The sequence below is a fragment of the Acartia tonsa genome, chromosome 12 (assembly GCF_053477335.1).
Source record: "Acartia tonsa isolate MP-2025a chromosome 12, ASM5347733v1, whole genome shotgun sequence".
Lineage (NCBI taxonomy): Eukaryota > Metazoa > Arthropoda > Copepoda > Calanoida > Acartiidae > Acartia > Acartia tonsa.
The window spans coordinates 2,822,080-2,846,253 of NC_137271.1; the positions used below are offsets into that span (position 1 = coordinate 2,822,080).

At 32.9% G+C, this 24,174-nt stretch overlaps 2 protein-coding genes across 9 annotated transcripts in view; one reads left to right on the top strand and one right to left on the bottom strand.

The window, feature by feature from the left end:
- The window catches only part of ctrip (E3 ubiquitin-protein ligase ctrip), a 40,375-nt gene extending 23,553 nt beyond the window's left edge, over positions 1–16,822 (top strand). For 4 of the 8 annotated variants that reach the window (XM_080179408.1, XM_080179409.1, XM_080179407.1 and 1 more), the window contains 20 exons: positions 600–690; positions 1,116–1,194; positions 2,433–2,536; positions 2,817–2,898; positions 3,276–3,407; positions 3,895–3,983; positions 4,542–4,736; positions 6,097–6,198; positions 6,616–6,680; positions 6,938–7,068; positions 7,391–7,451; positions 8,163–8,233; positions 8,961–9,050; positions 9,809–9,883; positions 10,362–10,509; positions 11,379–11,549; positions 12,809–12,942; positions 13,691–13,755; positions 14,367–14,513; positions 14,782–15,276. In XM_080179408.1, coding sequence (XP_080035534.1) covers positions 600–690; positions 1,116–1,194; positions 2,433–2,536; positions 2,817–2,898; positions 3,276–3,407; positions 3,895–3,983; positions 4,542–4,736; positions 6,097–6,198; positions 6,616–6,680; positions 6,938–7,068; positions 7,391–7,451; positions 8,163–8,233; positions 8,961–9,050; positions 9,809–9,883; positions 10,362–10,509; positions 11,379–11,549; positions 12,809–12,942; positions 13,691–13,755; positions 14,367–14,513; positions 14,782–14,848 — 2,099 coding nt within the window. In that variant the 3' untranslated portion in view covers positions 14,849–15,276. Of the gene's footprint in view, positions 1–599; positions 691–1,115; positions 1,195–2,432; positions 2,537–2,816; positions 2,899–3,275; positions 3,408–3,894; positions 3,984–4,541; positions 4,737–6,096; positions 6,199–6,615; positions 6,681–6,937; positions 7,069–7,390; positions 7,452–8,162; positions 8,234–8,960; positions 9,051–9,808; positions 9,884–10,361; positions 10,510–11,378; positions 11,550–12,808; positions 12,943–13,569; positions 13,623–13,690; positions 13,756–14,366; positions 14,514–14,781; positions 16,154–16,513 lie in introns of those variants that run through there. The other 4 variants (XR_013884715.1, XR_013884716.1, XR_013884714.1 and 1 more) reach the window with 4 other exon arrangements.
- Positions 1–24,174, bottom strand: part of LOC145334086 (isocitrate dehydrogenase [NADP]-like) — a 341,086-nt gene that overhangs the window by 123,331 nt on the left and 193,581 nt on the right. The gene's annotated exons all lie outside the window — the stretch shown is intronic.

A 24,174-nucleotide genomic window follows, 5' to 3' on the forward strand; every position in this document is an offset into this window, starting at 1 on the left:
TGATATGTCAGACGAAGGAGGTTCAGAGAATACATTGAATAATACAAACAGACAGACACACATCCTAGTACTATACAGACAGACACACATCCTGTTACTTATTCTAGGATCAGATGATGATGATATGTCTGACGAAGGTAGATCAGAGGATACATTTAATAATACAAATAGACAGACACACATCCTGTTACTTATTCTAGGTTCAGATGATGATGGTATGTCAGACGAAGGTGGATCAGAGGATACATTTAATAATACAAATAGACAGACACACATCCTGTTACTTATTCTAGGTTCAGATGATGATGATATGTCTGACGAAGGTAGATCAGAGGATACATTTAATAATACAAATAGACAGACACACATCCTGTTACTTATTCTAGGATCAGATGATGATGATATGTCAGACGAAGGTGGATCAGAGGATACATTGAATAATACAGACAGATAGACACACATCCTGTTACTTATTCTAGGATCAGATGATGATGATATGTCTGACGAAGGAGGCTCAGAGGATACATTAAATAATACAGACAGACAGATACCCATCCTAGTACTATACAGACAGACACACATCCTCTTACTTATTCTAGGTTCAGATGATGATGATATGTCAGACGAAGGTGGCTCAGAGGATACATTGAATAATACAAACAGAGAAAGAAATAATGAGACATCACAAAGGTATGACATCTTTCCAGTATGGATTTGAATCCGATTAAGATCCGATGGATTAGAACTGGATCTCAGTTGTTCTGAAAAATTATGTATAGCATCCTATTACAGACAATTTTTCACGAATGTTAAAATAAAAACATGAAGTAAATTCCAGTTTTGTTAGCCTGGGTCGTCTTCGCCTAGAGGCAAACTAAAGTTGCTTTGATCTTGTATTTTTTCATTTTAATATCCACGAAAAGCTCTCTATTAAAAACATTTAAATACAGACAAATATGCCTGTTATATTGAAGAAAGAAATGTATAAACTAAAATTTTATTTGTATTAAAATCCTCTTGCAAGGTTTAACAAGAATAGTACGATTCTATACCGCTCTCCCAACCTCTATTTATCAATTATTTAGATATAGCCTAAAATTTTTCTATTGATTTAGGTTGGAGTTTTTGATCGGTGAAAACAGATTGCCCCGTGATATGACAGTTTACCAGGCTGTTCAACAGTTTGGAGGACCAGTAAGTAGTTTTAGGCTCTTCTAATATAGTTTTTTTTTATGCGAAACTACTTCATATTAATGTCTCTTTCCCACTGAAAGAAACAATACTTTTTGGGCATTTTTATTAGTAGCGAAGCTACTCTATAATTTAAAATGTCCGTCTTAGTTTAGGGGAAACGTGATTTTCTCGGCTCCTATAAAAGATAAAAGGCTGAAATTTTTTTACAACATTCCCATTATCAAGGAGCACAATTAAAAACATCAATGGCGATAGGACCATTTTTAAGCAGGTTTTAGGCTATTTTTGTATTTTTCACATTTTTCTCCATATCTTTGGTGTTTATGGTCCGATTTCCAAAATTTTTTCAGTTATAGAATCAAAATTAAATTTCCTTTCGTTTTAAGAAAACAACTATGACGGTCAGACTGCCTTTAAGCAGGTTTTAGGCTATTTTTGTATTTTTTACATTTTTCTCCATACCTTTGGTGTTTATGGCCCAATTTCCAAAGTTTTTCAGTTATAGATATCAAAATTAAATTTCCTTTCGCTTCAAGAATACATCAATGGCGGTCAGACTGCCTTCTTGCAGGTTTTTGGCTATTTTTATATTTTTCACATTTTTCTTCATATCTTTGGTGTTTATGGTCCTTTTTTAAAATTTTTGTAGTTTAAAATATCAAAATTAAATTTTCCGTTGTTCTGAGCATCCAGTATGTAATTTATTTTAACCGTCAGTCTGTTAGTCATAGTACTGAAATATAAATAAATATTAAGAAATTAAAAACAAATGTTGAAAAGGTTTCGTGATTTTTTCCTAATATACATGCTTTTGTAAACTAATATCTAAATTCTTATTTAATTGTTTATGCTTCGCTACTTATGGATGTTGTCATCCTTGTTTACATAAATCTGGATTTTTTTAATTGCATAAAATTAAATGTCATATTTAGTGATTTATGGACCAAAAATTATTGTATTTTTATAATATGGAAACATAATAGTAAGATATTTAAAAAGAACCTTTATTTGGACACTCGTGAGGACATCTTAAATAAATATGATGGGGTATTTTTTGGGGAGTTTCGAGGCACCCTCCCCCAAAATAGTTTTAAACATTTCCTGAACCTATTAGAAGCTTCACTGTAAAGGAGAACCATATTGGTCATTTAGATCTTACTGACAGGTATCCTGTTACTTTAATATAAGTATAGTTATGTTAAGCTTATGGTTTTTTTAAATCATTAATTTATTTTCAGAATACTGGACAAACAGACGACAGTGATTCAGACACGAGAGGCGGCGCCAGTAGTATGCTGGGTAGCCCAGGGGTATGGGCTAGAATTCATACTATCTACTACAGGTAAATTCCAGGGAGGGAGGGTAATGGGGACAGTAAATTACACTGGCACCCAAAGTTTTTTAACAATGTTATCTTATCAACTTTCTAAAAACATTATAGAAACCAACTAATCAATTTATAGATTATTTTTCAAGCCCCTCTGAATATTATGTTAGTATAGCTCTCTTTGTCGTCTATCTATGTATCTAGGTCAGCAACAGATTCGAGTACTTCTGGTAAATCCTCCGGTAGCTAGTCTGCCTGTCTGTCTATCTATCTATCTAAATATCTGTATATCTAGGCCAGCAACAGATTCCAGTACTCCTGGTAAATCCTCCGGCAGCCAGTCAGGAAAACACAAGTCTGATTCAGCCAGCAAAAAGGTATTTGTTTTTCAGGGAGGGTTGAGTCTTGAGTTGCTTAATACATCAGTTCTATGACAACACTTTCTTATTCGTTGGCCTAACAACTTTGGCGACTATTGAATTTTGATTGTTTATAGATTAGTTAGTTCATTAAGTCTAAACGTTTTAACCACTAATTTAAGTCTACAAAAGGGGCCATTATCTTATTACTTTAGATCCCCAATTTTTTTGCCTTTTGAAATAAAGGAATATAGTTTTTACTGTCCCGTGTCTTTAACCCTATTTGGGTCAGCAAAACTTAATGTTATAATTTTTCATATCACTGTCGGCGGAAAAACTTTCTATAACACGATACAATATATAACTATTTTTTAACGCATCATTTCTTTTCTCAGGGTAAAGGAGGGAAAGGACAGACGAAGAGAAAGGCACCAGATGAACTGTGGACTGATGGAACTGTCCCAGAGAGACAAAACCCGCTCATCCACTTCCTGGATGATAAACTACCCAGAGAATTCTTACAGCAGGTACATAATCCTTTTATTGGACCAATAATAACACAATCTGACCACGTTATTGGTTAAGTAATGTACATATTTTGTTATAAAAGGTCATTTCGTACGTATAAGGCAGCCCTAAATAGTAAGATTTCTTAGGATATGCATGGATATATTGACAGGAAAAAAAATTTCGTCAATTTAGGCTGCCAACATGGACCTTATTTATAGGTCAGTTTATTCGTTCAGTAGTAGATGAAGCAAAGGGTTTGGATGGGGGTATTGTTATTTTAGCCAGCTGTGATTATCACTTTATTAGAGTACATAAAAATCTAGCGCAACATCCAAGTAATAATATATCCATTGCAATAAGGAATGTTTTCAGACTATAGGATATATTCAGAGAAACGTCAATGTAAGTTGAATTAATCTTCGCCTAAGTTCTCAAAGATGAAAAAAAGTCATCTATCTTGAAAATATTGTGAGAACTATATTTTAAATATTTTTTTCATTTTAGGATCCAAGTTCAGATGTGTTGAGCCTATTGAAGATTCTCTGGGCTTTGAACAGATTCTGGTATACCCTCTACCCGGGGACTAGATCAAGGTATAGATAGATAGATTATAGATTATATAGATAGATAGATATATAGAATATAGATTGATAATCTGAGGGCTTTGAACAGATTCTGGTATACCCTCTACACCCCTCCCCCCCAAAAAAAAATTCTTTTTAAATCTATAATAAAAATTGTCTTATAAATTCAACTCCCCCCTCCTCAAATGCCCCCAGAGGCCTCTAGGGGCACAGCCGCTAGTATATAGATAACTAAATAATATAGTTTGAGAAATAGATATCTATTTACCTAATATAGTTTTAAATATAGATGATTATTAATATTTCATCAGTTAAACATTAATTGTACATTTGTATACAGGGGCTGTGATTCAGCCAATTAATTCCATTAGAAATTGCCAAAAATAAGATATATTGTTGGCGTAGAGATTTTGTAAAACTTGTTTTTGATTTAGCTGACGGGAAGTGGGTAAGAAGGGGAGAAATAAGGGGTGTGGGGTTGAGGGGAAATTTTCACTTTGAATTGTTTGGCAGAATCACATTTCCTAGTCCCTGTAATATATTATAATTTATGTTTGAATTGTTTAGGAATATTCTATCAGTGAATGAATTTATCAACAGCAAGCTGACGGCCAAGATGAACCGCCAGCTGCAGGACCCAATCATAATTATGACCAGCAACCTACCTCAGTGGCTCAAGGAAATTGGAATGAACTGTCCCTTCCTCTTCCCCTTCGAGACTAGACAATTGTTATTCTATGTTACTTCATTCGATAGAGACAGGTTGGTAGATAGATAGATAGATATGTATAAATAGATTAATTGATATATAGATAGACAGACAGGAAATAGAAATGAACTGTCCCTTCCTGTTCCCCTTCGAGACAAGACAATTGTTATTCTATGTTACTTCATTCGATAGAGACAGGTTGGTAGATAGATAGATGGACAGGATAGATATATACCTAGATAGCTAGTAAAACATAAATATCAAAGATAGATAAGTAGATTGATATAAAGATAGATTGATAGACAGATATAAAAATATAGATTGGTACATTGATTGATTAAAGGGGGGGGGGGTTTTGACACATTTGCGTAAACAGTGAGTATAGGCTTTATCTTTGGACTGAGAGGATAGGTTATTAGGGATAAAATCATTCCTATATGATGAATTTTCCCAAGTTTCAAGATTTTCTGTACAGGTAAAAATTATAAAAAAAAAAAAAATTTGAAGAGTTTGAAGTCAACTTATGAAACAAAATATGCATTTTTTTTCTTCAAATATGTGAATAACATTTAAAAATATGCATATTTTGTTTCATAGGTTGACTTCTAACTCTTAAAAAAAAAAAAATTTAATTTTTACCTGTACAGAGAGGACATGGAGGCCTGCAGCTCCTTAACTTGGAGGCCTATCCAAAAAATCTTAAAACTTGGGAAAATTCATCATATAAGAATGATTTTATCCCTAATAACCTATCCTCTCAGTCCAAAGATAAAGCCTATACTCACTGTTTACGCAAATGTGTCAAACCCCCCCCCCCCCCTTATTAGATTGATAGACGGACAGACAGACAGATGGAATAATAGACATGTAGATAGATAGATAGACAGATACCAAAAGTTTTTGAGCAAACGAATTGGATAACGTGGTTATAAAACTTTGGGTACCATTATAAAGAAAGAACATATTGACGGAAATATATGGATTAGACAGACAGACAGATAATCAGATAGACAGAACGGACAAGTGGACATAAAGGGATAAGACAATGGCTGATAAATTGATGTTCATCCCCAATGATGAAACACAAATTTACCTTTTCTGTAGATTACAATTAGGGATTAAAACGTTTGGACACTCAACTGAAGCAACTAATAAAAATTCACTAAATCCCCGACGAATAAGCAAACGTTATTATAAAACATTGGGGACTAGTGTAATAAACAGATCAATGTCCCCTCCCTCCCTGCATACAGCCAGATTAAAACAAATATATCTAAGATAGATATATTAAAAATTTATAGATAGATAGATAGATGGGTGTATAGAATAGACAGATAAACAGACATATAGGTAGATGATAGAAAGACAGACAAGCGAACAAACGTCCAGATAATGTTCTACCTAATTTTTTAGGGCTTTGTCACGTCTGCTGGAAGCTGCGCCTGACCTAGCAGTCACAGATACACAGGAACGAGTTAATCCAGAGCTGGATAGAAAGAAACGGGTTATTTCAAGGTAAATTAAGCTCTACTTTTAGTTAAGATATACGTCTGAATTTTCTTGTGTGAAGATTTCCGTTGTCATGTAAGATTTTATAATATAATGTACTTCACCCTCTACCTGTGGTCTGTATCTGTATGTACCGAAGGATCTCGCTAACCGCTGAATTGATATAATTCTCCTTTTAAAGTTAAGCTTCATTTAGTTCATAGGAAGGTTTATCACTATTTTAGTGGGGGATTCCAGCAAACTGTTAACACAAATTACCCTTAAAAAAAAGATCCTCCCACAAAATTTTTAATTTTAAAATTTAAAATTAAGTGCACGTAGCCGCCAGTTATTTATTGTATTATGATTAGTGTTTTATTATATGTATAAAAATTTGGCTTTCAAAAATAAATCTGAAAAAAACATCAAGTAAATTATTTATAGAGAGACAATCTTGAAACAAGGGGAACAGTTGATGGCTGAACTTGCTTCTTCAAGATCTTTAATTGGTAAGTTGATTAAATAAATAGATAGATTAATTAATATAGATGATAATCCAGACATCTACATACCCCAAGAGGTGGAGACCCTTTTCGTATGCTAGCAAATTGCTTTTTGCTCTTTTGTAGTTTGTTTGTTTCTATTTTCGACATTATTAGCTGATTTTAAAGACTCAACACAAAATCAAGACAAAGTCCCCGCTCTGTGGTTATATATAGCTTATGCCCCCTCTATTCTTTTACTTAAATAATATTCTATTCTACAGAAATCCAATACGAGGGTGAAGTTGGAACAGGTTTGGGCCCGACTCTTGAGTTTTACTCCCTGGTCTCCAAAGAACTGCAGCGGTCAGACCTCCAGCTATGGAAGGGAGCCACGGTTAAGATTGGAAGCGAGGTATTTTAGCTTTTTTGAAGTGCGGCTTCTCTTAGGGATCTAAAGGTATAATGACCGATAAATTAACATACAGCCCAATGATAATATAAAAAATTACCTACCCCTTCTGTAGATTACAACTAGAGGTTGAAACATTTGGACACTCAAGTTTATGAACCAACCAATAAAAATTCAATTAAAGTCTCCAAAGTTTTTAGTCCGGCAAATAAAAAACTTTATTATAAAATTTTGGGGACTAGTGTAATAAACAGACAATGTTCCCTCACTCGCAGAAAATGTATTTTTAGATATGCGGAAAAGTAAACTGAAATGTTTATTTTAGGAGGCAATGGACGAAGATAAAACTGAGGATCCTTGCGTTGAATATGTACATAGTGATACAGGTATACATAGATTGATTGATTGATTGATTATAGATTGAATGATTGATCGATCGATCTTTAGCTAGATAGATAGATAGAAAGACAGAAAGAACTTTACAATCATAATAAGCAAAATTACCCTTTCTATGTATTAAAATTATTGGTTAAAAAGTTTGGATCCTGGCAGTATACAACTAACAAATCAAAATAAAATTAAAGTCCCCAAAGTTTTTAAGCCATCAAATGAGAAAGCGCATATACATAACTTTTGGTACCAGTATAATTTACAGCCTAATATCCTCTTCCTTCCTAAACCTGCGGGGCTACCCAGTACCCAATCTTACCTAACCTTATTTAATTGTAGGATTATTCCCTCTCCCCCCGGGCCAGAAACTCAAAGACTAGCCACAAGACAAAGATAAAAACTTCCTAACCCTGCGGGGCTACCCAGTACCCAATGTAACCTAACCTAACCTTATTTTTTGTAGGATTATTCCCTCTGCCCCTGGCCAGAAATACAAAGACTAGCCACAAGACAAAGATTAAAACTTCCTAACCCTGCGGGGCTGCCCTGTACCCAATGTAACCTAACCTAATTAATTTGTAGGATTATTCCCTCTGCCCCTGGCCAGAAACACAAAGACTAGCCACAAGACAAAGATTAAAAAATACCTAACCCTGCGAGACTGCCCAGTACCCTATCTAACCTAACCTAACCTTATTTATTTGTAGGATTATTCCCTCTGCCCCTGGCCAGAAACACAAAGACTAGCCACAAGACAAAGATTAAAAACAAATTCCAGGTATGATACCTAAGCTTTTTTGTGTTTTAAGTTCTATAAATTACCTAGTTTTGGTTTTAAAAGCGAATATTTTTTATATTTAGGGTCCGTATGTCCGTAACTTATAGCTCTTTTGATTATTTTGGACCAGGGATAAGGGATAGGAAACCTGGCCATTAATTAGGTCCCGGCCTAGATTCTAAAGGGATATTGCAACTATTACAAATTCCTATCAAACTGGCGGACGCTCCCAAGTAGCTATCGCTCTAAACCAATAAGAATCGGCCTGTTTTTAACAACCAATCACCAATTGGCGGAAATTTTAGAAGCATACAATTCTAGAAAAAATAATGATTTCGTCTGCTACTAAAAAATAAATATAAATGGTGTTAGATCACATTAGCTTAATTATTAAATCTGCTTAGAGTTAAACATTAAAAAAGGGCAATATAGAAAAAACAAAAATAACGGGTTATTTTTTGGAAAGAAGGTAGCTACGAATTTTCATTTGGTAGTTTATGAATTAGATGTTGTATTTTGAATTTTAAAAATTTAATACGGAATTGATACAACACCTTAACCCTAATATATGTACAATACAACACAGTACAAATCTATCACTACATAATAGTATCCAAAGAACTTGATAGAATGTTACCCAAGTGCATATTAATTTATTTATTTTGAATTTTAATTAGCAATGAAATTTTCAAATATTTATGGATGTTGTCATCCTTGTTTTTTTCAGTTCCTTGGAAAGTTTATGGCAAAGGCTGTGCTTGATAATAGGATGATTGACTTACCATTCTCCCAACCCTTCTTCAAATGGATGCTTCAGGTATATAGATAGATAGTTAGATAGACAGATGGACAGATGGTTAGACAGACATATAGATGGACAAAATCTGTGCTTAATAATAGGATGATTGACTTACCATATCCAAACCTTTCTTTAAATGGATGCTTCAGGTATATAGATAGATAGATAGTTAGATAGACAGATGGTTAGACAGACATATAGATGGACAAAATCTGTGCTTGATAATAGGATGATTGACTTACTATATCCAAACCTTTCTTTAAATGGATGCTTCAGGTATATAGATAGATAGATAGACAGACAGACAGACAGACAAACAGACAGACAGACAGATAGATAGACGTAGAGAAGGCAGGCTTAAAAAAGACCTCTCCCCCAACTTCTGAACGCTAATGCCCTGTGCACACCACTGTTTTAAACATTTATTTAAGAACAATCGATATATTTTTACTTGGATGTTGCACCAGATTTTCATGTACTCTGATAAAGTGATACTCGCAATTGGCTAAAAAAACGATACCCCACTCCACTCCTTTTACTACTGGATAAACGTACTGACCAATAAATGATGTCCATATCATCAACCTTAATTAACGACAAATTTCCTCCTGTCAATATATCCATGTATATCCTAAATCCATTCCACTCCAGACACAAATATTACAATTTCATCACGGATATTAATTGATAAGACAATGGATGATAAAATCTACATCCTCCCAAATGATGATAAACTAAATGTACCCAAAGTTTTTAATCTTATTTCTATTTTTTAGGAGGAGCATGTTTTGGACACTCAAGATCTCTCTGGAATTGATCCAGAAATTGCCAATACTGTCAATCATTTACAGGTAGAGAAAACACTTCAGGGATATTAATGGATAAGACAATGGCCAATAAATTGATGCATATCCACAATGATAATAAACAAAATTACTCCTGTAATATTGAATATATCTTTATATTTAAAACTTCGTGAGGTTTTGAGGGGGAATTTTTAAAAAATAGTTTTTAGTTTAAGTAGGTAGGTATATAATCTTCAAAGTATCTTTCATATGTTTTTCAGTATGGCTTCCAAACCGATAAATATCCGCTGTATTAGAGCCGGCTGTCAGTGTAAAATCATGTATAGCATCGTATTTTGGACAATTTTTCACGAATATTAAAATTAAATATCATAAAATTAATACCAGTTTTGTTAACCCAGACTTCGGGCCCTCGGGGTTAACAAAAATGTTTATATTCTTATAAATCTTTATTTTGATATCCGCGGAAAGCTGTCTTATTATCTATATTCAACTAGGTTTCTAAGTATCTACCTATTTGCAGGGCATTGTGCGTAAGAAGGCTAAGCTGGAGAGCAACGAGAAGCTGAGCGCTATAGAGCGGCACGAGAGAATCAGCTGTCTCACCATGGATGGTTGCCCCATAGAGGATCTCGGCCTGGATTTCACCCTCCCTGGCTATCCCAATATAGGTAATAAGTTCAGGGATCTAAAGGGATAAGACAATTGTAATTTTGGTTTTGTGTTTTGGCACTTATCCTTTATAATAAAGTAACTGGATGTTTGTTTGTACCTAAGAATCTCGTTAACTACTGAACCAATATGTTTCTACTTTACAGGTTAGCTTCTAATAGGTCTCGTGAAGGTTTTATAACTATTTTGGGGGTTTTCAGCTGTCTAACCATAGACGGATGTCCCATAGGGGATCTCTGCTTGGAGTTCCCCTCCCTGGTTATCCAAATATAGGTATTTTTTTTTACAGTGAAATGTTGTTGCGTTAATACATGTACAGTACAAGTATAAATGTATAACCCAGACAACTACCTGGTTCAAGTGATGAAGGGCCTTTTTCGTCTGGTAGCAAATTGCTTTCTGCTCTTTGTAGCGACTTGGTTGGGTTAATATTTCTGCGCTATTGGATAATATTGAAAGGCCCAATTGAAAATTAGCACATGGTCCCCACCACGTAACATACAGTTATTTAACCCCTGCCCCCTCTATTCTATTTTTTTTAATTTTGGCACCTATAGACAGAGATTTTAAGGGATAAGACAATAGACGATACACATCTATAAATATCCAATGATGATGAACAAGATTACCACTTCTGAAGATTAAAAATTATTGGTTTAAACGGTTGAACACTAATTTAGAATTATCCTATTAAAATTCGGTGAAAAGTACCCAAAGTTTTTAAGCTAAATTAGATCGCATTAAAAAGACTTCAGTTAATAGGTTTATTTACTTACAGTCTAATGTCCCTTAATTTCAAACTAATAAAGTAACTTAAATAGATTGAAGCAAACACGACCGTTTTTTAACAAGAACAATCCACTTTCAGAGTTGCGCAAAGGTGGGAAGGACATGAGCGTGACGCTGGACAACTTGTCTGACTACATCAACCTTGTCAGCCACTGGATGCTCATCGAGGGGGTCAGCACTCAGATGGAGTCACTCAGGGAGGGGTTCAACTCTGTGTTCCCCATTGTCAGTCTACAGATGTTCTTCCCAGGTAAATAGATAGATAGATAGATTCATATATATGGATAGATAGATAGATAAACAGATGGAGTCACTGAGGGAGGGGTTAAACTCTGTGTTCCCCCATTGTCAGTCTACAGATGTTCTTCCCAGGTAAATAGATGGCTAGATAGATTGAAGGATGGATAGATACAGTGTGTTTTTTTTATGAGAACTTTTTTGAAAGCAATTTTACCCCACTTATAGTTATCAGAATTTAATGATTGATGGCTTATTTTCTTCGTTTTTTAATGCAATTAATAGAACAACAAAAAAATATTTCAGTTTTTATTTAAAAAGTACAGTAAAATCTAAAAATGGTTTTAGCGCATTTTTCTTATGCCTAAATCTTCTACCCTTTGCAAGAAAAAAATTGGATTTTCTGTAGTCGACTTTGGGGGGCCAGTGCTCCCTCCCTGGTTGAGATATGACCTTCAAACTTTAGTATGTTTTAGTACATGTCCCTAATAATATCTGTATACATTTTTAGCTCTTTATCTCAGCTTTGAAGTGTTTAGCAGCCATTCTTGCAAAAGGTTGAATATTTGAGCATAAGAAAATGCGCTAAAACCATTTTTAGACGTTGACACCTAAGTTTTGAATTTTAGATTTTACTGTACTTTTTAAATAAAAACTGAAATATTTTTTTGGTGTTCTATTAATTGCATTAAAAAATGAAGAAAATAAGCCATTAATCATTAAATTCTGATAACTATAAGTGGGATAAAATTGCTTTCAAAAAAGTTCTCATAAAAAAAAACACACTGTAGATTGACAAACATAAAGTCTATGATAGCGGAAAAGTTAATCTTTTTAAAATTAGGGTGGGGGTTTTGCGCTCGATTAGGCACTTAAGATGGAAACTGTCGTATTGTTTTAGGTTAAGTAAAGATTAGGAGCGCCCTGTAGGGAAAGTTTAACTTTAGGAATAGGCCCAAGAAATAGGAGAAGAAAGGGGGTATGATTGTCAAGAAATTGGCTTTAGTGAAAGCACCAAATAAATATTTTCAAAATCTGTTAGCTAGCAAATAATCAAATATTAATCTAATGGATATACAATACGTTGATATATTAACAGGGTACAATTTGTCGTCAATTTAGGTTGCTAATATTGACCTTATTTATTGGTCTATTTGTTTATCCAGTAAGAGGGAAGGGGGGCATCTTTATTTTAGCCACCTGATAGTGTTACTTTATTAGAGTACATGGTGCAACATCCATTTAAATATATTAATCCTTCTTTATTTGTAGACGAGCTTGACCAGATCTTCTGTGGCTCTGAGGGTGGCGGGTTCCAGCCCTGGGCATTCAGAACCCTGATGGACTCTTGCAAGCCTGACCATGGATACAACTTTGAGTCTCCAGCTATTATCAATCTTTTCCAGGTAAAATTTTTCATTGTTAGATTGATAGATATACACAGCTTACACCAATAACGAAATTTATTCGAAAAAATCACGAAACATACGTGTTTTTCAGCTGTCGTAGGGGGGCGGGGGGGATGGGTGGGGCAACACATAGTAAAATTGACAACTTCTATTTGCCGCCCATATATTATTTTAGATTTATTTCACTTGTTGGTTATACCTTATACCTGGGATAGACACATACATACACAGGGTCGTCCAATTTTTTTTTGTATTTTGAAAGGGGGTAAAGTAAGGGGTTTCAAAGTTTAAGGAGTGGAGGTAAACAACCCTTTACCTCCACCTTTGGACGTCTGAGTGCATATATATACATGGTCTTATATGGTTTTTTGGTACCTACCTTCATGGATACTGGATAGCTAGATATCTAGACATCCAGGGACTCTGAAACTTTTTTCTGCCATCTAGGATCCTTGAATCAACCAACGGACCAAATGTAAAGTATTACAAAAATCGGAGAGGTAGTGTAGGAAACTGGCCCACTTGTCTAATAATGCACCACGTATGTCGTATACCTATTATATTTCTATTTACTTGTAGGTAGGTACCTAATTAATATTTTTAAACTTATTATTTTGTGTTCAGATTCTGTCCGAGTATAACCAAGATGAACAAAGATAGATAGATATACATATAAATGGACAGCAGACAGATAGATATATATACAGATAGAAAGAATACAACCTAATTATTATTTTGTGTTCAGATTCTGTCCGAGTATAACCAAGATGAACAAAGAGCATTCCTCCAGTTTGTTACAGGGTGTCCAAGGTAATTTTTAGCTTTATTTGTTTAGTTTCTAACAGGGTGTCTTCCTGTATTAAAGTTTCTTTTTTCAATATGGTGTTTGAAGAAAATGCCTGAATTTCTTCAACTTCAAATTTTGGGCTTGAAACTCTGTTTTTAGTAACTTAAACATTGGAGGAAAAGAAAGGATTTAGATTGATTTAACACTAACAGCCCTTTTTATTCCCCTCCTACTCGATGAATTAACAACCTAAAGCAACCTAAAGGGGTAGTTTCACGATATACATTTAAACTTAATTTAGTAATCCGCATATTTTTTGCTAGTTAATGGGTTAAACTATATTGATATGGCATATATTTGAAAGAATTTTAATTTTCTACCACGTAGTTTTGTCTTTTTGTGATATATGCAAATTAAAAATACGATTTTCAAGTCTTGATATTTTGAAAACTACGTGGTAGATAATTGAAATTCTTTCAAATATATGCTATATAAATGTAGTTTAATTAATTAACCAGGAAAAAATATGCGGTTCTCTAAATCAAGTTCAAATGCATTTCGTGAAACTACCCCTTTACGACTAAATTGATGATAAAGTATCCACTTATTTTATATCCATTATGTATGTACCTAGGTTGCCAGTGGGAAGCTTCAAGGCACTGTCCCCGCCCCTGACCATCGTGAAGAAGACATTCGACACCCCAGAAGTAAATCCAGATGATTATCTACCCAGTGTTATGACTTGCGCAAACTATCTCAAACTACCAGATTATTCATCCAGGTACCACTAGAGATGTCTTGCTATCTATTATTTTTCAGGGATCTAAAGGGATAAGACAATGGCCGATAAATTAATTTATATCCCCAATAAAAATATACAAAATTACACATTCTGTAAATTACAATTAGTGGTTGAAACGTTTGGATACTTAACTTAATAAACTTTCCAATTAAAATAAAATAAATGTTCCCAATGCTGTTAAGTCAACGAATAAGTTATCTTCTTAGGTTTTTTTTCAGATTTGAAAATATTATTTTTCCTTTTTCAGGGAAATAATGAAAGAGAAGCTGCACGTGGCCGCCATGGAGGGTCAGTACTGCTTCCACCTTTCTTAAAAACCGGTTCTCAACACACACAAGCACAGCAGTCACGTGACAGTAGCGAAACAGCTGATATCTTCAATTTACGCGGGAAACTTGTCAACATCTGTGGAATTTTTTTTGTGCACTACACAAAATCAGCTGATATTTTCAATTTGCGCGGGAAACAGCTGATTATTACTAAGTTTGTTGCGTAAATCAGCTGTTGATTACCCGCCAAAAATCTTTGTGCTGGCTTGTTGAACAAAATTTAATCAAGGTTTAATCAATATCGTGTTTCGGAATTAGCCTTTTTGATACTATTAATCGGAAAATTTTTATAAACATGTGAGATACTTTTTGGCCTTTTTTATGTAAATTTAAGAAATGAAATTTTGTGTAATAATGTAATTATAATACCTATAGTAATAATGATAATCTTTTAGCAAGTTTCTTCAGTTTTTTGGCTTTTAAATTTGTCTTTTTTTACATACTCTTGTTTTTCTTGTCGAATTTTGTCTTTCACTTATTTCTCGGGCACTTAACACTTAAAAATTGGTCACAAAAGAGACCTCTCTCGGATAATTTTTGTACTAAAAAGTTTAATACATAAAAAGCCATATCAAAGGCCCGAATTTTCGTACTAATCTCTAAATTTTGAAAATTATTTTTTTTTATTATTTTCTGACAATTAATTTTGTAATAATCTTCAGTATATTTTGTGTAGAATAGTGAAATAATCTTTGTAAATAAATACAAAACACAAAAACCATAAAAATTTGTAGACAAAAAAAATAAATTAAGAAAAAACATTCAGATACTTGATAGTCCAAGTATATCTATCTATTTGATTACTTTTTGATGTTTTTCTATAGCATAATAATATTTTTATTAAAATGTGTATAAACGATTTTTTCTCTCTCAATTAGGGGATAAATAGTTAGGAAAAATTATCTTTAAAATGAGGTTCTTTGAATGGTATTTCTTGAAAAGCCCAGCTGTTTCAGAGATTTTAATGATTATTTTCAGAACTTTGTTTTATTGACGGAATGAATGAACATTAGGTTAATTTTAGGTATTCTAGATTAAGGTTTATGTCTACTAGTATAAAATGATATTTTGTGAATTTTTTTGTATATTTTAGCTAATAGATTAAATAAGCCTTTTCCCTTTTTTTTATAATCAACATCAAAAAGTCTGAAAGACTAAGTAGTTCTTTTTTTTCATGCCAAATATACGTATTATCATTATTCAATTCATTTTTTTTCAATCAAAGTTATGTTATCAAGTATGTATTGTAATATTTTGTATTTGGCACAGCATGCAAAGAGTCTAATTAAGGTATAAAAATATTACAAAGAGTATAGTTCAGTTACAAGAATAATACAATGAGCATCAATTATTTTGATATTTCTCTGGTATAAAAACGATAATGAAGAGGATGCTAATCATAAAATGCAGCATAGGATTTTATTTGTCTGTTTATGTAGGGTTGGAGTGGACATTGGACTGAAAAATACAACGGTACCCAAAGTTTTACAGCTACGTTTGTCTTATTCGTTGTCTCAAAAACTTTGGGTACTAATAAATTTTGATTGGTTGATTATAAACTTGTTAAAACTAATAATTTTAACTAATATGGTAATTTCATTGTAATGAAACTTAAGCTCATTGTAATATTTATTTTCTTTGTAATATTAGTACTCTTTGTATGTTGGCGCGCCTACATAATAACTAATATACTTGTTGAATATCTCTGTGAATTCTGTTTTTATTATTGTTTATCATTTTTTTCGGTTTGTAAAGCATTTTTTTTATTTTGTTTTGAATTGAGAGAATGTGATTTTTTTAGTATTCTAGGCATTAGATAGGTAAAAATATGTAATACTAAAGTGGATGTGTGTATGTATGTATTTTTTATGTACATATATGATGATAATAATTATGATATTAGTATCTTTGTCTATTTACTAAACTAATATTCTACTCTTCAATAAATTTTTCAGCGTATTATAGTTGTTTTTACTTTTTTTTAGCAAAGCTTTTTTATAATTTTTTTTCAAGTGCGTCTGTAGAAGAAAACAAAGGGGAAGACAATAAATATAAGATGAACATTCAGAACAATACAACCTATTTATTGGCAAGAATGTGTACTACTTTTAATACGATAGTCCAGTTATTATTTTAATAAAACCGTCTTTTAGAAATTCCTTTGCATCTAGCCTCTAGGTGCTTTGCATAAAAAAGAGAAGTAAAGGGGGGTCTGGGTCTCACCCTTCAGAGGAAAAAAAGCTTGACAGGTCGAATATTTATAGTCCCTAAAAAGCACGACGTAGTTGTTTAGCAGTTAAGCTTCTGAAAGATATTCTACTTTATATTAGAGATAGACAGTGCGAGTAGTTAGGTTGAAATAAAGCAGTCTTAAAGAAGTACTCTATTACCTATAGAGTGACTGATAATAACAACAACATCCATAAGTAGCGAGCGCAAAAGTAATGGATAGAAAAGAACTACAGAGCAGTGTCACAAATAATAAACTTTAAATAAATCACGAAAACTTTAAAAAATATATAACAACGTGAAAATATAGTAATCAATCATCAAATCTCAATGAAACTTAGTGGAAATATGTAGAATAGCCCTAAAAATTAGGGCCGTCTATCTAAAATACGAGTAGAGAAATCCACGTTTCCCCCATACCGTTTCGGACGGACTAACAAAGTGAATTATAGTATAGCTTCGCTTCAAAAAATTAAGATCCCCTAATTGATTGCAACCCAAAATACCGGCCGGCAATATACAATAGAATGCAAATGAAACATTGTATTGTCCTTTATTGGATTTATTATTACCTGGATATTACACCAGATTATCATATACTCTAATAAGTGAAACTTGCAGCTAGCTAGACACCTTTTACTCTTTCCCTCCTACTTTAAGAACGAACTGACCAATAAATATCAGAGTAAAACACTAGAGGGAGAAAGGGTTAAATAACTGTATCTCCCCATCACAATGCTTTTGTGCAACCTTTCTATTGGGTCATTAAAAATCAACCAATTGCAATGGTGTCGCTTATATTAACACACCCAAGCAGCAGAAAGTATTTTAGAAGCAGACGAAAGAGGTCTTTGAAAAAGGCAGGGAGGTAGTTGTCTGTATATACATCTATACTATAGATCTGTTCAATAAATAATGTCCATGTTATCAACCTAACTTGACGACAATATTTCTCCTGTCTTAATATTCACGTAGTTTTATATCCAGTTTTCCTTCGAAAATTTCAGCCCCTTCCCCCTCACTTTCAAACCAATCAATGCAATACTATTAAGCACAGGGAGGGAGGGGACATTGGACTGTAAATTACACTAGTACACAAAGTTTTATAAACACGTTCCTTCATTTGTTAGCTTTAAAAACTTTGGGTACATGCATAAAATCCTTAATGATTAGTTTAAAAATGCAGTGTCCTAACTTTTCCACCAATTATTTTAACCTAAAGACAGGGTAATTTTGTTTGTCATCATAAAGAAAAAATTATCGTCCATTGTCTTATCCCCTAAGATCCATGATTCAACAGGAGGGTGGGTGGGGGGGATTATTACACTTTACTTGGGGGAAAAATATCGATCCTTATCAAAATCTAACTTTCTCCCCCCCCCCCCCCTACCTACCCCCATCTTACCATGTGTGGTATATGATAAAATGGTATTCTCGTTTTGAAACAAAAATAAATAAATCGAAAAAAGGGAATATTTATATCTTTTCCAATATGGCTTCGAATCGGTTCCTAACCATGCTGAAAAATCATGTATTGCATCGTATAACAGACAATTTTCCGTGAATTATAAAATAAAATCATAAAATTATCACCAGTTTTGTTACCTTGGGTGCCTTTGGTTTTAATCTTATAATTTTTCATTTTAATATCCGTGGAAAGCTGTCTATAATACGATGCGACAAATAACGTTTTGTTAACCAAAATTAACACAAAACTTAGATTAGTCTACGATCCTTTCTCCCCCTAAAAAATTATCGACCAATTTTTATTAAATGTATTTTTTTAGAACTAATATGTAAGTAAAAAATTAAAATTGTTTATATAATACGAATAAATATATCAAACGCAAGTATTAAGTCAAATTGACTTAAATTAATTTTAGTGTTTTTAATAATTTTGGTTAAATAAGAGGTTAATGTAGATAGATTTAACTATACGGTAAATAGATTAAATTATCCTATTATAAAAAGTAGTTTTTTTTGTCTATATCTTAAGATGATTACTGAACCGATTGAGCTCTCCATTCTATGAATGCTTTACTTATCTACTAGGAAAGTTTTAGGCTATTTATTTTGTAGATTTAAGTTTTTAAGCAGACGGCTAGTATATATATCTCAAAAATACATAATTTGCTATTTGTTACTAAAATTTTGCTTGGCAACGTGAAAACACCGTGGTATACGTAATAGTTCCCCCCTTTACAAAACCCTCCCTTCGGACTAGACCGACGGACGGACATTTTTGGTGTTCAATTGAAACAACAGATTTATAGTACAGATGTATATACAGATAACTACCTCCCTCCCTTTTTAAATGACCTTTTTCGTCTGCTATCAAATTGTTTTCTGCTACTTTGCTGTGTTTATATTCCCCACACCATTGGTTGATTTTTCAAAGACCCAATTGAGAGTCGGCACAAGGGCGTTGCGATGGAAGAGATGCAGTTATTTAACCCCTTCCCCCTCTAGTGTTTTACTCTAATATTGAAACTACTAATATATATAAAAAAGCTAATATTACTAGAGGTATATTAAAGGACAAGACAATGGACGATAAATTTATGTACACTCCCATTATGTTAAACAAAATAACACTTTTTTATATATCAATTTTATTTTTCGACAACAATCCATATGATAAAGTAACAGGATGTCTGAATGTTTGTTAGTACCGAAGGATCTCACTCAACGCTGAACCGATATGGTTCTCCTTTGCAGGGTAGCTTCTCATAGGAACTTGGAAGGTTTATAACTATTTTTTGGGGGGAGGGTACCACCACCCTCCCAAGAGAAATCGTCCCTACTCAACTCCGCAAGGGCCCCTAGAGGTCTCTAGGCTCAAAGTTGTTAAGACAATGAAACATGGAACATTTTTAAAAAATCTAGGATAACTTTTTGTTGAAATGAAATTGCCGAAAAATTATTTAAAACTTCTAATTTAGCTAAACCCAATTTTAACAATTTTGTAAAACACCATTATTGCCTTTTCTTTTTCTTATAAAGGGAATTCCCTTCCTATTACAAAAGGGTGTGGTTTTGCCTTAAAATACTTTTTATATAAAAAAAAACATATATGAAAAATATTTTAAATGATTTTTGGCATTGGTCATATAAAGAAAAGGGAAAAATCATTTATTATAAGAAAATTTTTGCAAAAAAGTGACTCATAGAATTCATGTATATTTAATGTATATATGTATGTATGTCTATATTTTGTAAACAGAAAAGCTCTCAGTAATATAAACCTCTTTGAGGAAAAAGGAATAGTGCTTCAAAAGTGTGTATTAGTTATAATCATAAAAAGTGTATTTTTTTGGTGATTTAAGCATAAAGCTAGTGATTAACATTAAATGTATATGTTTTATTTATACATAAGTGTACAGAGTATTTATCTGAAAATTGCGAAAGCATAATACTTTAGTTAAAGATAATAAAAGTGCAGAAAAAACGTTGTTTTATCATAAGCGAGCAATGATCATCTAGGAGCTCTGCAAAAAAAGGTAGGGAAAGCAAATAAATAGCCAAAAACCATCTTGCAACCTATATGAAACTTCCATAAAATGGATAACTCAATCGGTTCAGTAGTCATCGCAAACCTAAGCTACAGACAAAAAAATCTTACTACTTTTTAAAAAAAAACTAGCGGCTTCGCCCCTAGCCTCTAGGGGCTTTGCCCCAAGAGGTTTGATCAAACCAATTTTTCGGATTTTAGATTTTTTTTTTGGTGGGGGGGGTGGTGTAGTCGACCCCAATATTTCAATTTTTGTTTTAAAAAGAAAATTTTTTTTTTCTGGGGGGGTATTTTTCATTTTTTGGGGGGGTTTGGGGTGTCCCACCCCCCAAGGAAATAGTTATAAACCTTCCCAGGACCTATGAGAAGCTACCCTGTAAAGGAGAACCCGATCGGTTCGGCGGTTAGCAAGATCCTTCGCTACAAACAAACAAACATACAAACAAACAGACAAACAAACAGACAAACAAACAGACAAACAAACAGACAAACAAACAGACAAACATACAGACAGACATCGTTCTACTTTGTATTATAGACTAGCGGCTTCGCCCCTAGCCTCTAGGGGCTTTGCCCCAAGAGGTTTAATAAAACCAATTTTTTGTATTTTAGATTTAAAAGAAAAATTAAAAAAAAAAATTTGGGGGGGGGGGCGGGTTGTCGACCCCACTATTTAAATTTTAGTTTTAAAAAGAAAAGAAAAAATATTTTTGGGGGGGGGATTGGGGGTGTCCCACCCCCCAAGAAAATAGTTATAAACCTTCCCGGGACCTATGAGAAGCTACCCTGTAAAGAAGACCCCGATCGTTTCAGCGGTTAGCGAGATCCTTCGCTACAAACAAACAGACAAACAGACAGACAAACAAACAGACAGACAGACAGACAGACAGAATAGAATAATTAGAATGAGAAATTTATAGGTAATGTTTTCATCAAATTGGTTTTTAAAAGCAAAGCTTTTCTATGATTAAGGCTGGTATGTCCGTCCGCTAGCTCTTTTAGTTAATTAAGACAATATTAGAATTGTCCTATCTATTCCAAACTTTGAATGGTTATTCCTATTTTGGGAAGCGTTTCAACTCTATAATTTAATAGTAAGCATGTCCTTAAATACAGAAAAAGGACATGGACATACATTAATTTTTACATTTGTTTATAGAGATGCCTCGCCTATATTATTGAACCTTGTTGTGCTAGGTTCAATTATTCCAAAAATCAGATAAATAGGATGACTATATCATACAAAAAGTAATTGTCAAAAGACAAAAAACAGCATGTTTTAAATAAACGTAACGATTATAGTGTAGCTACGCTTCCTAAATAGTACCTAGAATCATTATGCAAAGTTTGAAATCAATATGACAAGTCTAACATGTATAAATTTATAAAAAGATCTATCCGTTCTATGAATGCCCAAACGTTTCAACCACTAATTGTAATCTTCTGTAAGGGTAATTTTGTGTATCATCATTGGTGATAACGCTTTCTTATTCGTTGACTTAATAACTTTGGGGACTTTATTTAGTTTTCATTGGTTGGTTAAAAAATTAAATGCCCAAACGTTTCAACTACTAATTGTAATCTACAGAATGGGTTATTTATTGTATTATCATTGGGCATGTAAATCAATTTATCGGCAATTGTCTTATCCTTTTATAACCTTGAAGAAAACATATATTTTGATGTAAACATGAATTGCAATTGCAATTCATCTTAATTCTAAACTATTGTCAAAAAACATTTAATCAATGTTCATGTTATGTAGGACATTTTTAAAAGCAAAGCTTTTCTATAATTAGGGTCGGTCCGTCCATTTGTAAGGGTTATCTCTTAATTTAGACTTGTTAGAATTGTCCTATAGATTTCAAACTTTTTATGATAATTCCTTAGGTTAGGATGACATCATCAATAAAAGCGAAGCTCTGAGATTGTAGGATAAACGAAATTTACATGAATAAATGTCATAACAAAATAAGCAGAATATAAATGTGTTAGTCAAAACAAAATTGTCATTAAATTTGTTTAAGGACATACTTGCATTTTAGGACTTGATTATAGAGATGCTTCGCGTATAAATTTGTACCTTGTCATAATAGGAATCATATTTCAAAAATCAAATTACTAGGATAATCACATCACATAAAAAATGTTGTCAAAAAGATTATAAATCAACATGTTAAAAATGGACATACAAACTTTCTGGTAACGATTGTAAAGTTTCTATGCTTCCTAAATTGTACCTAACTGTCATTAGAATGTCTAAATGAACGGAAAAAGGTAATCGTTATAGACGGACGGACATACCATAATTATAGAAAGCTTCGCCTTTAACAATCCGTCTAAGCTATCTGCTACGGACGGACAATCTTTAATTTTAAAGAAACTACAGACCGAAAGACATAATCAAATGTATAAATCAAGATGATTTTGTTTCGAATGTTTATTTATTTTACTATGTAAAAGGATTGATAAGAGAATGTAGCGGGAAAAAGTGTCTAAAATGTCAGCCATGTGACGTCATAAAATCTCTTTTCATCTCCCTCATTTTTAGGACGTCACATGGCTGATTTTTGAGACACTTTGTCCAAATACAGATTTTTGATTCAGCTGTTTTCCTTAAAGTGCCAAGTTGAGCACAGTTCACCCCCCCCCCTCCCCCAATAAAATATCTGTTTAAATGTTTATTTTAGTTAATGTAAAATTGTTGATAAGAAAATATGTGATTTATTACATAATCTTACATGTCATTTTCTACAGAAAAACAATTCCTTTTTAATTCAATTTTTGCAATCTTCAGAAAGATACTAATGATTCATGCAAAACAAATTGGATGATTTTTTCAAAACGTTTTAGTAGATTTTTTCCAAAATATTTAATTTTTCCATTAAAATGCTAATTTTGATCTGCTTTAGTTTCTTTAGAAGATGTTATTTTCTGTGGATACATTAAGAGAAAATTTCATGGCGTTTATTAAGTAGATTCTATTTTTCCCATAGTACATTTGTTTGTTTATTTAAATGTAAAAGGATTGATAAGAAGTATTTCTCAAATCTCCAGAAGGAAATTTATAAGGGTAAACAAATCTTGTATCAATTGCCGGCTTAGTAATTTTTGTCATAAATATATTTGTCACAAATGCATTTGTCATAAATACATTTGTCATAAAGGTACTTTTATGACAAACGGATCTTATGACGATTGTATCTTTATGACAATTTTTTTCATGACAAACGTACCTTTATGACAAATGTTTTTATGACAAGTGTACTTTTATGACATGCGTTTTTATGACAAATGTATTTATGACAAAAATTACATAGCCCAATACGATACATGATTTTAATTGGCGAAATATTTACCTAATAGATAAAATTTACATAGGAAAATCTACACACCAAATAAAGATCCAAAGCATAATTCATTTACAAGAATATTATTTTTAATCTCAATATTCCTGAGATCGAATAACATGATTTACAATTTCAGCATTGATAAAGGGATGTGGAAATGGGAGAAAATTTGGTGGAAACGTTTGTACAATCCAATCAAGATCCAGCTAAATACATTTTTA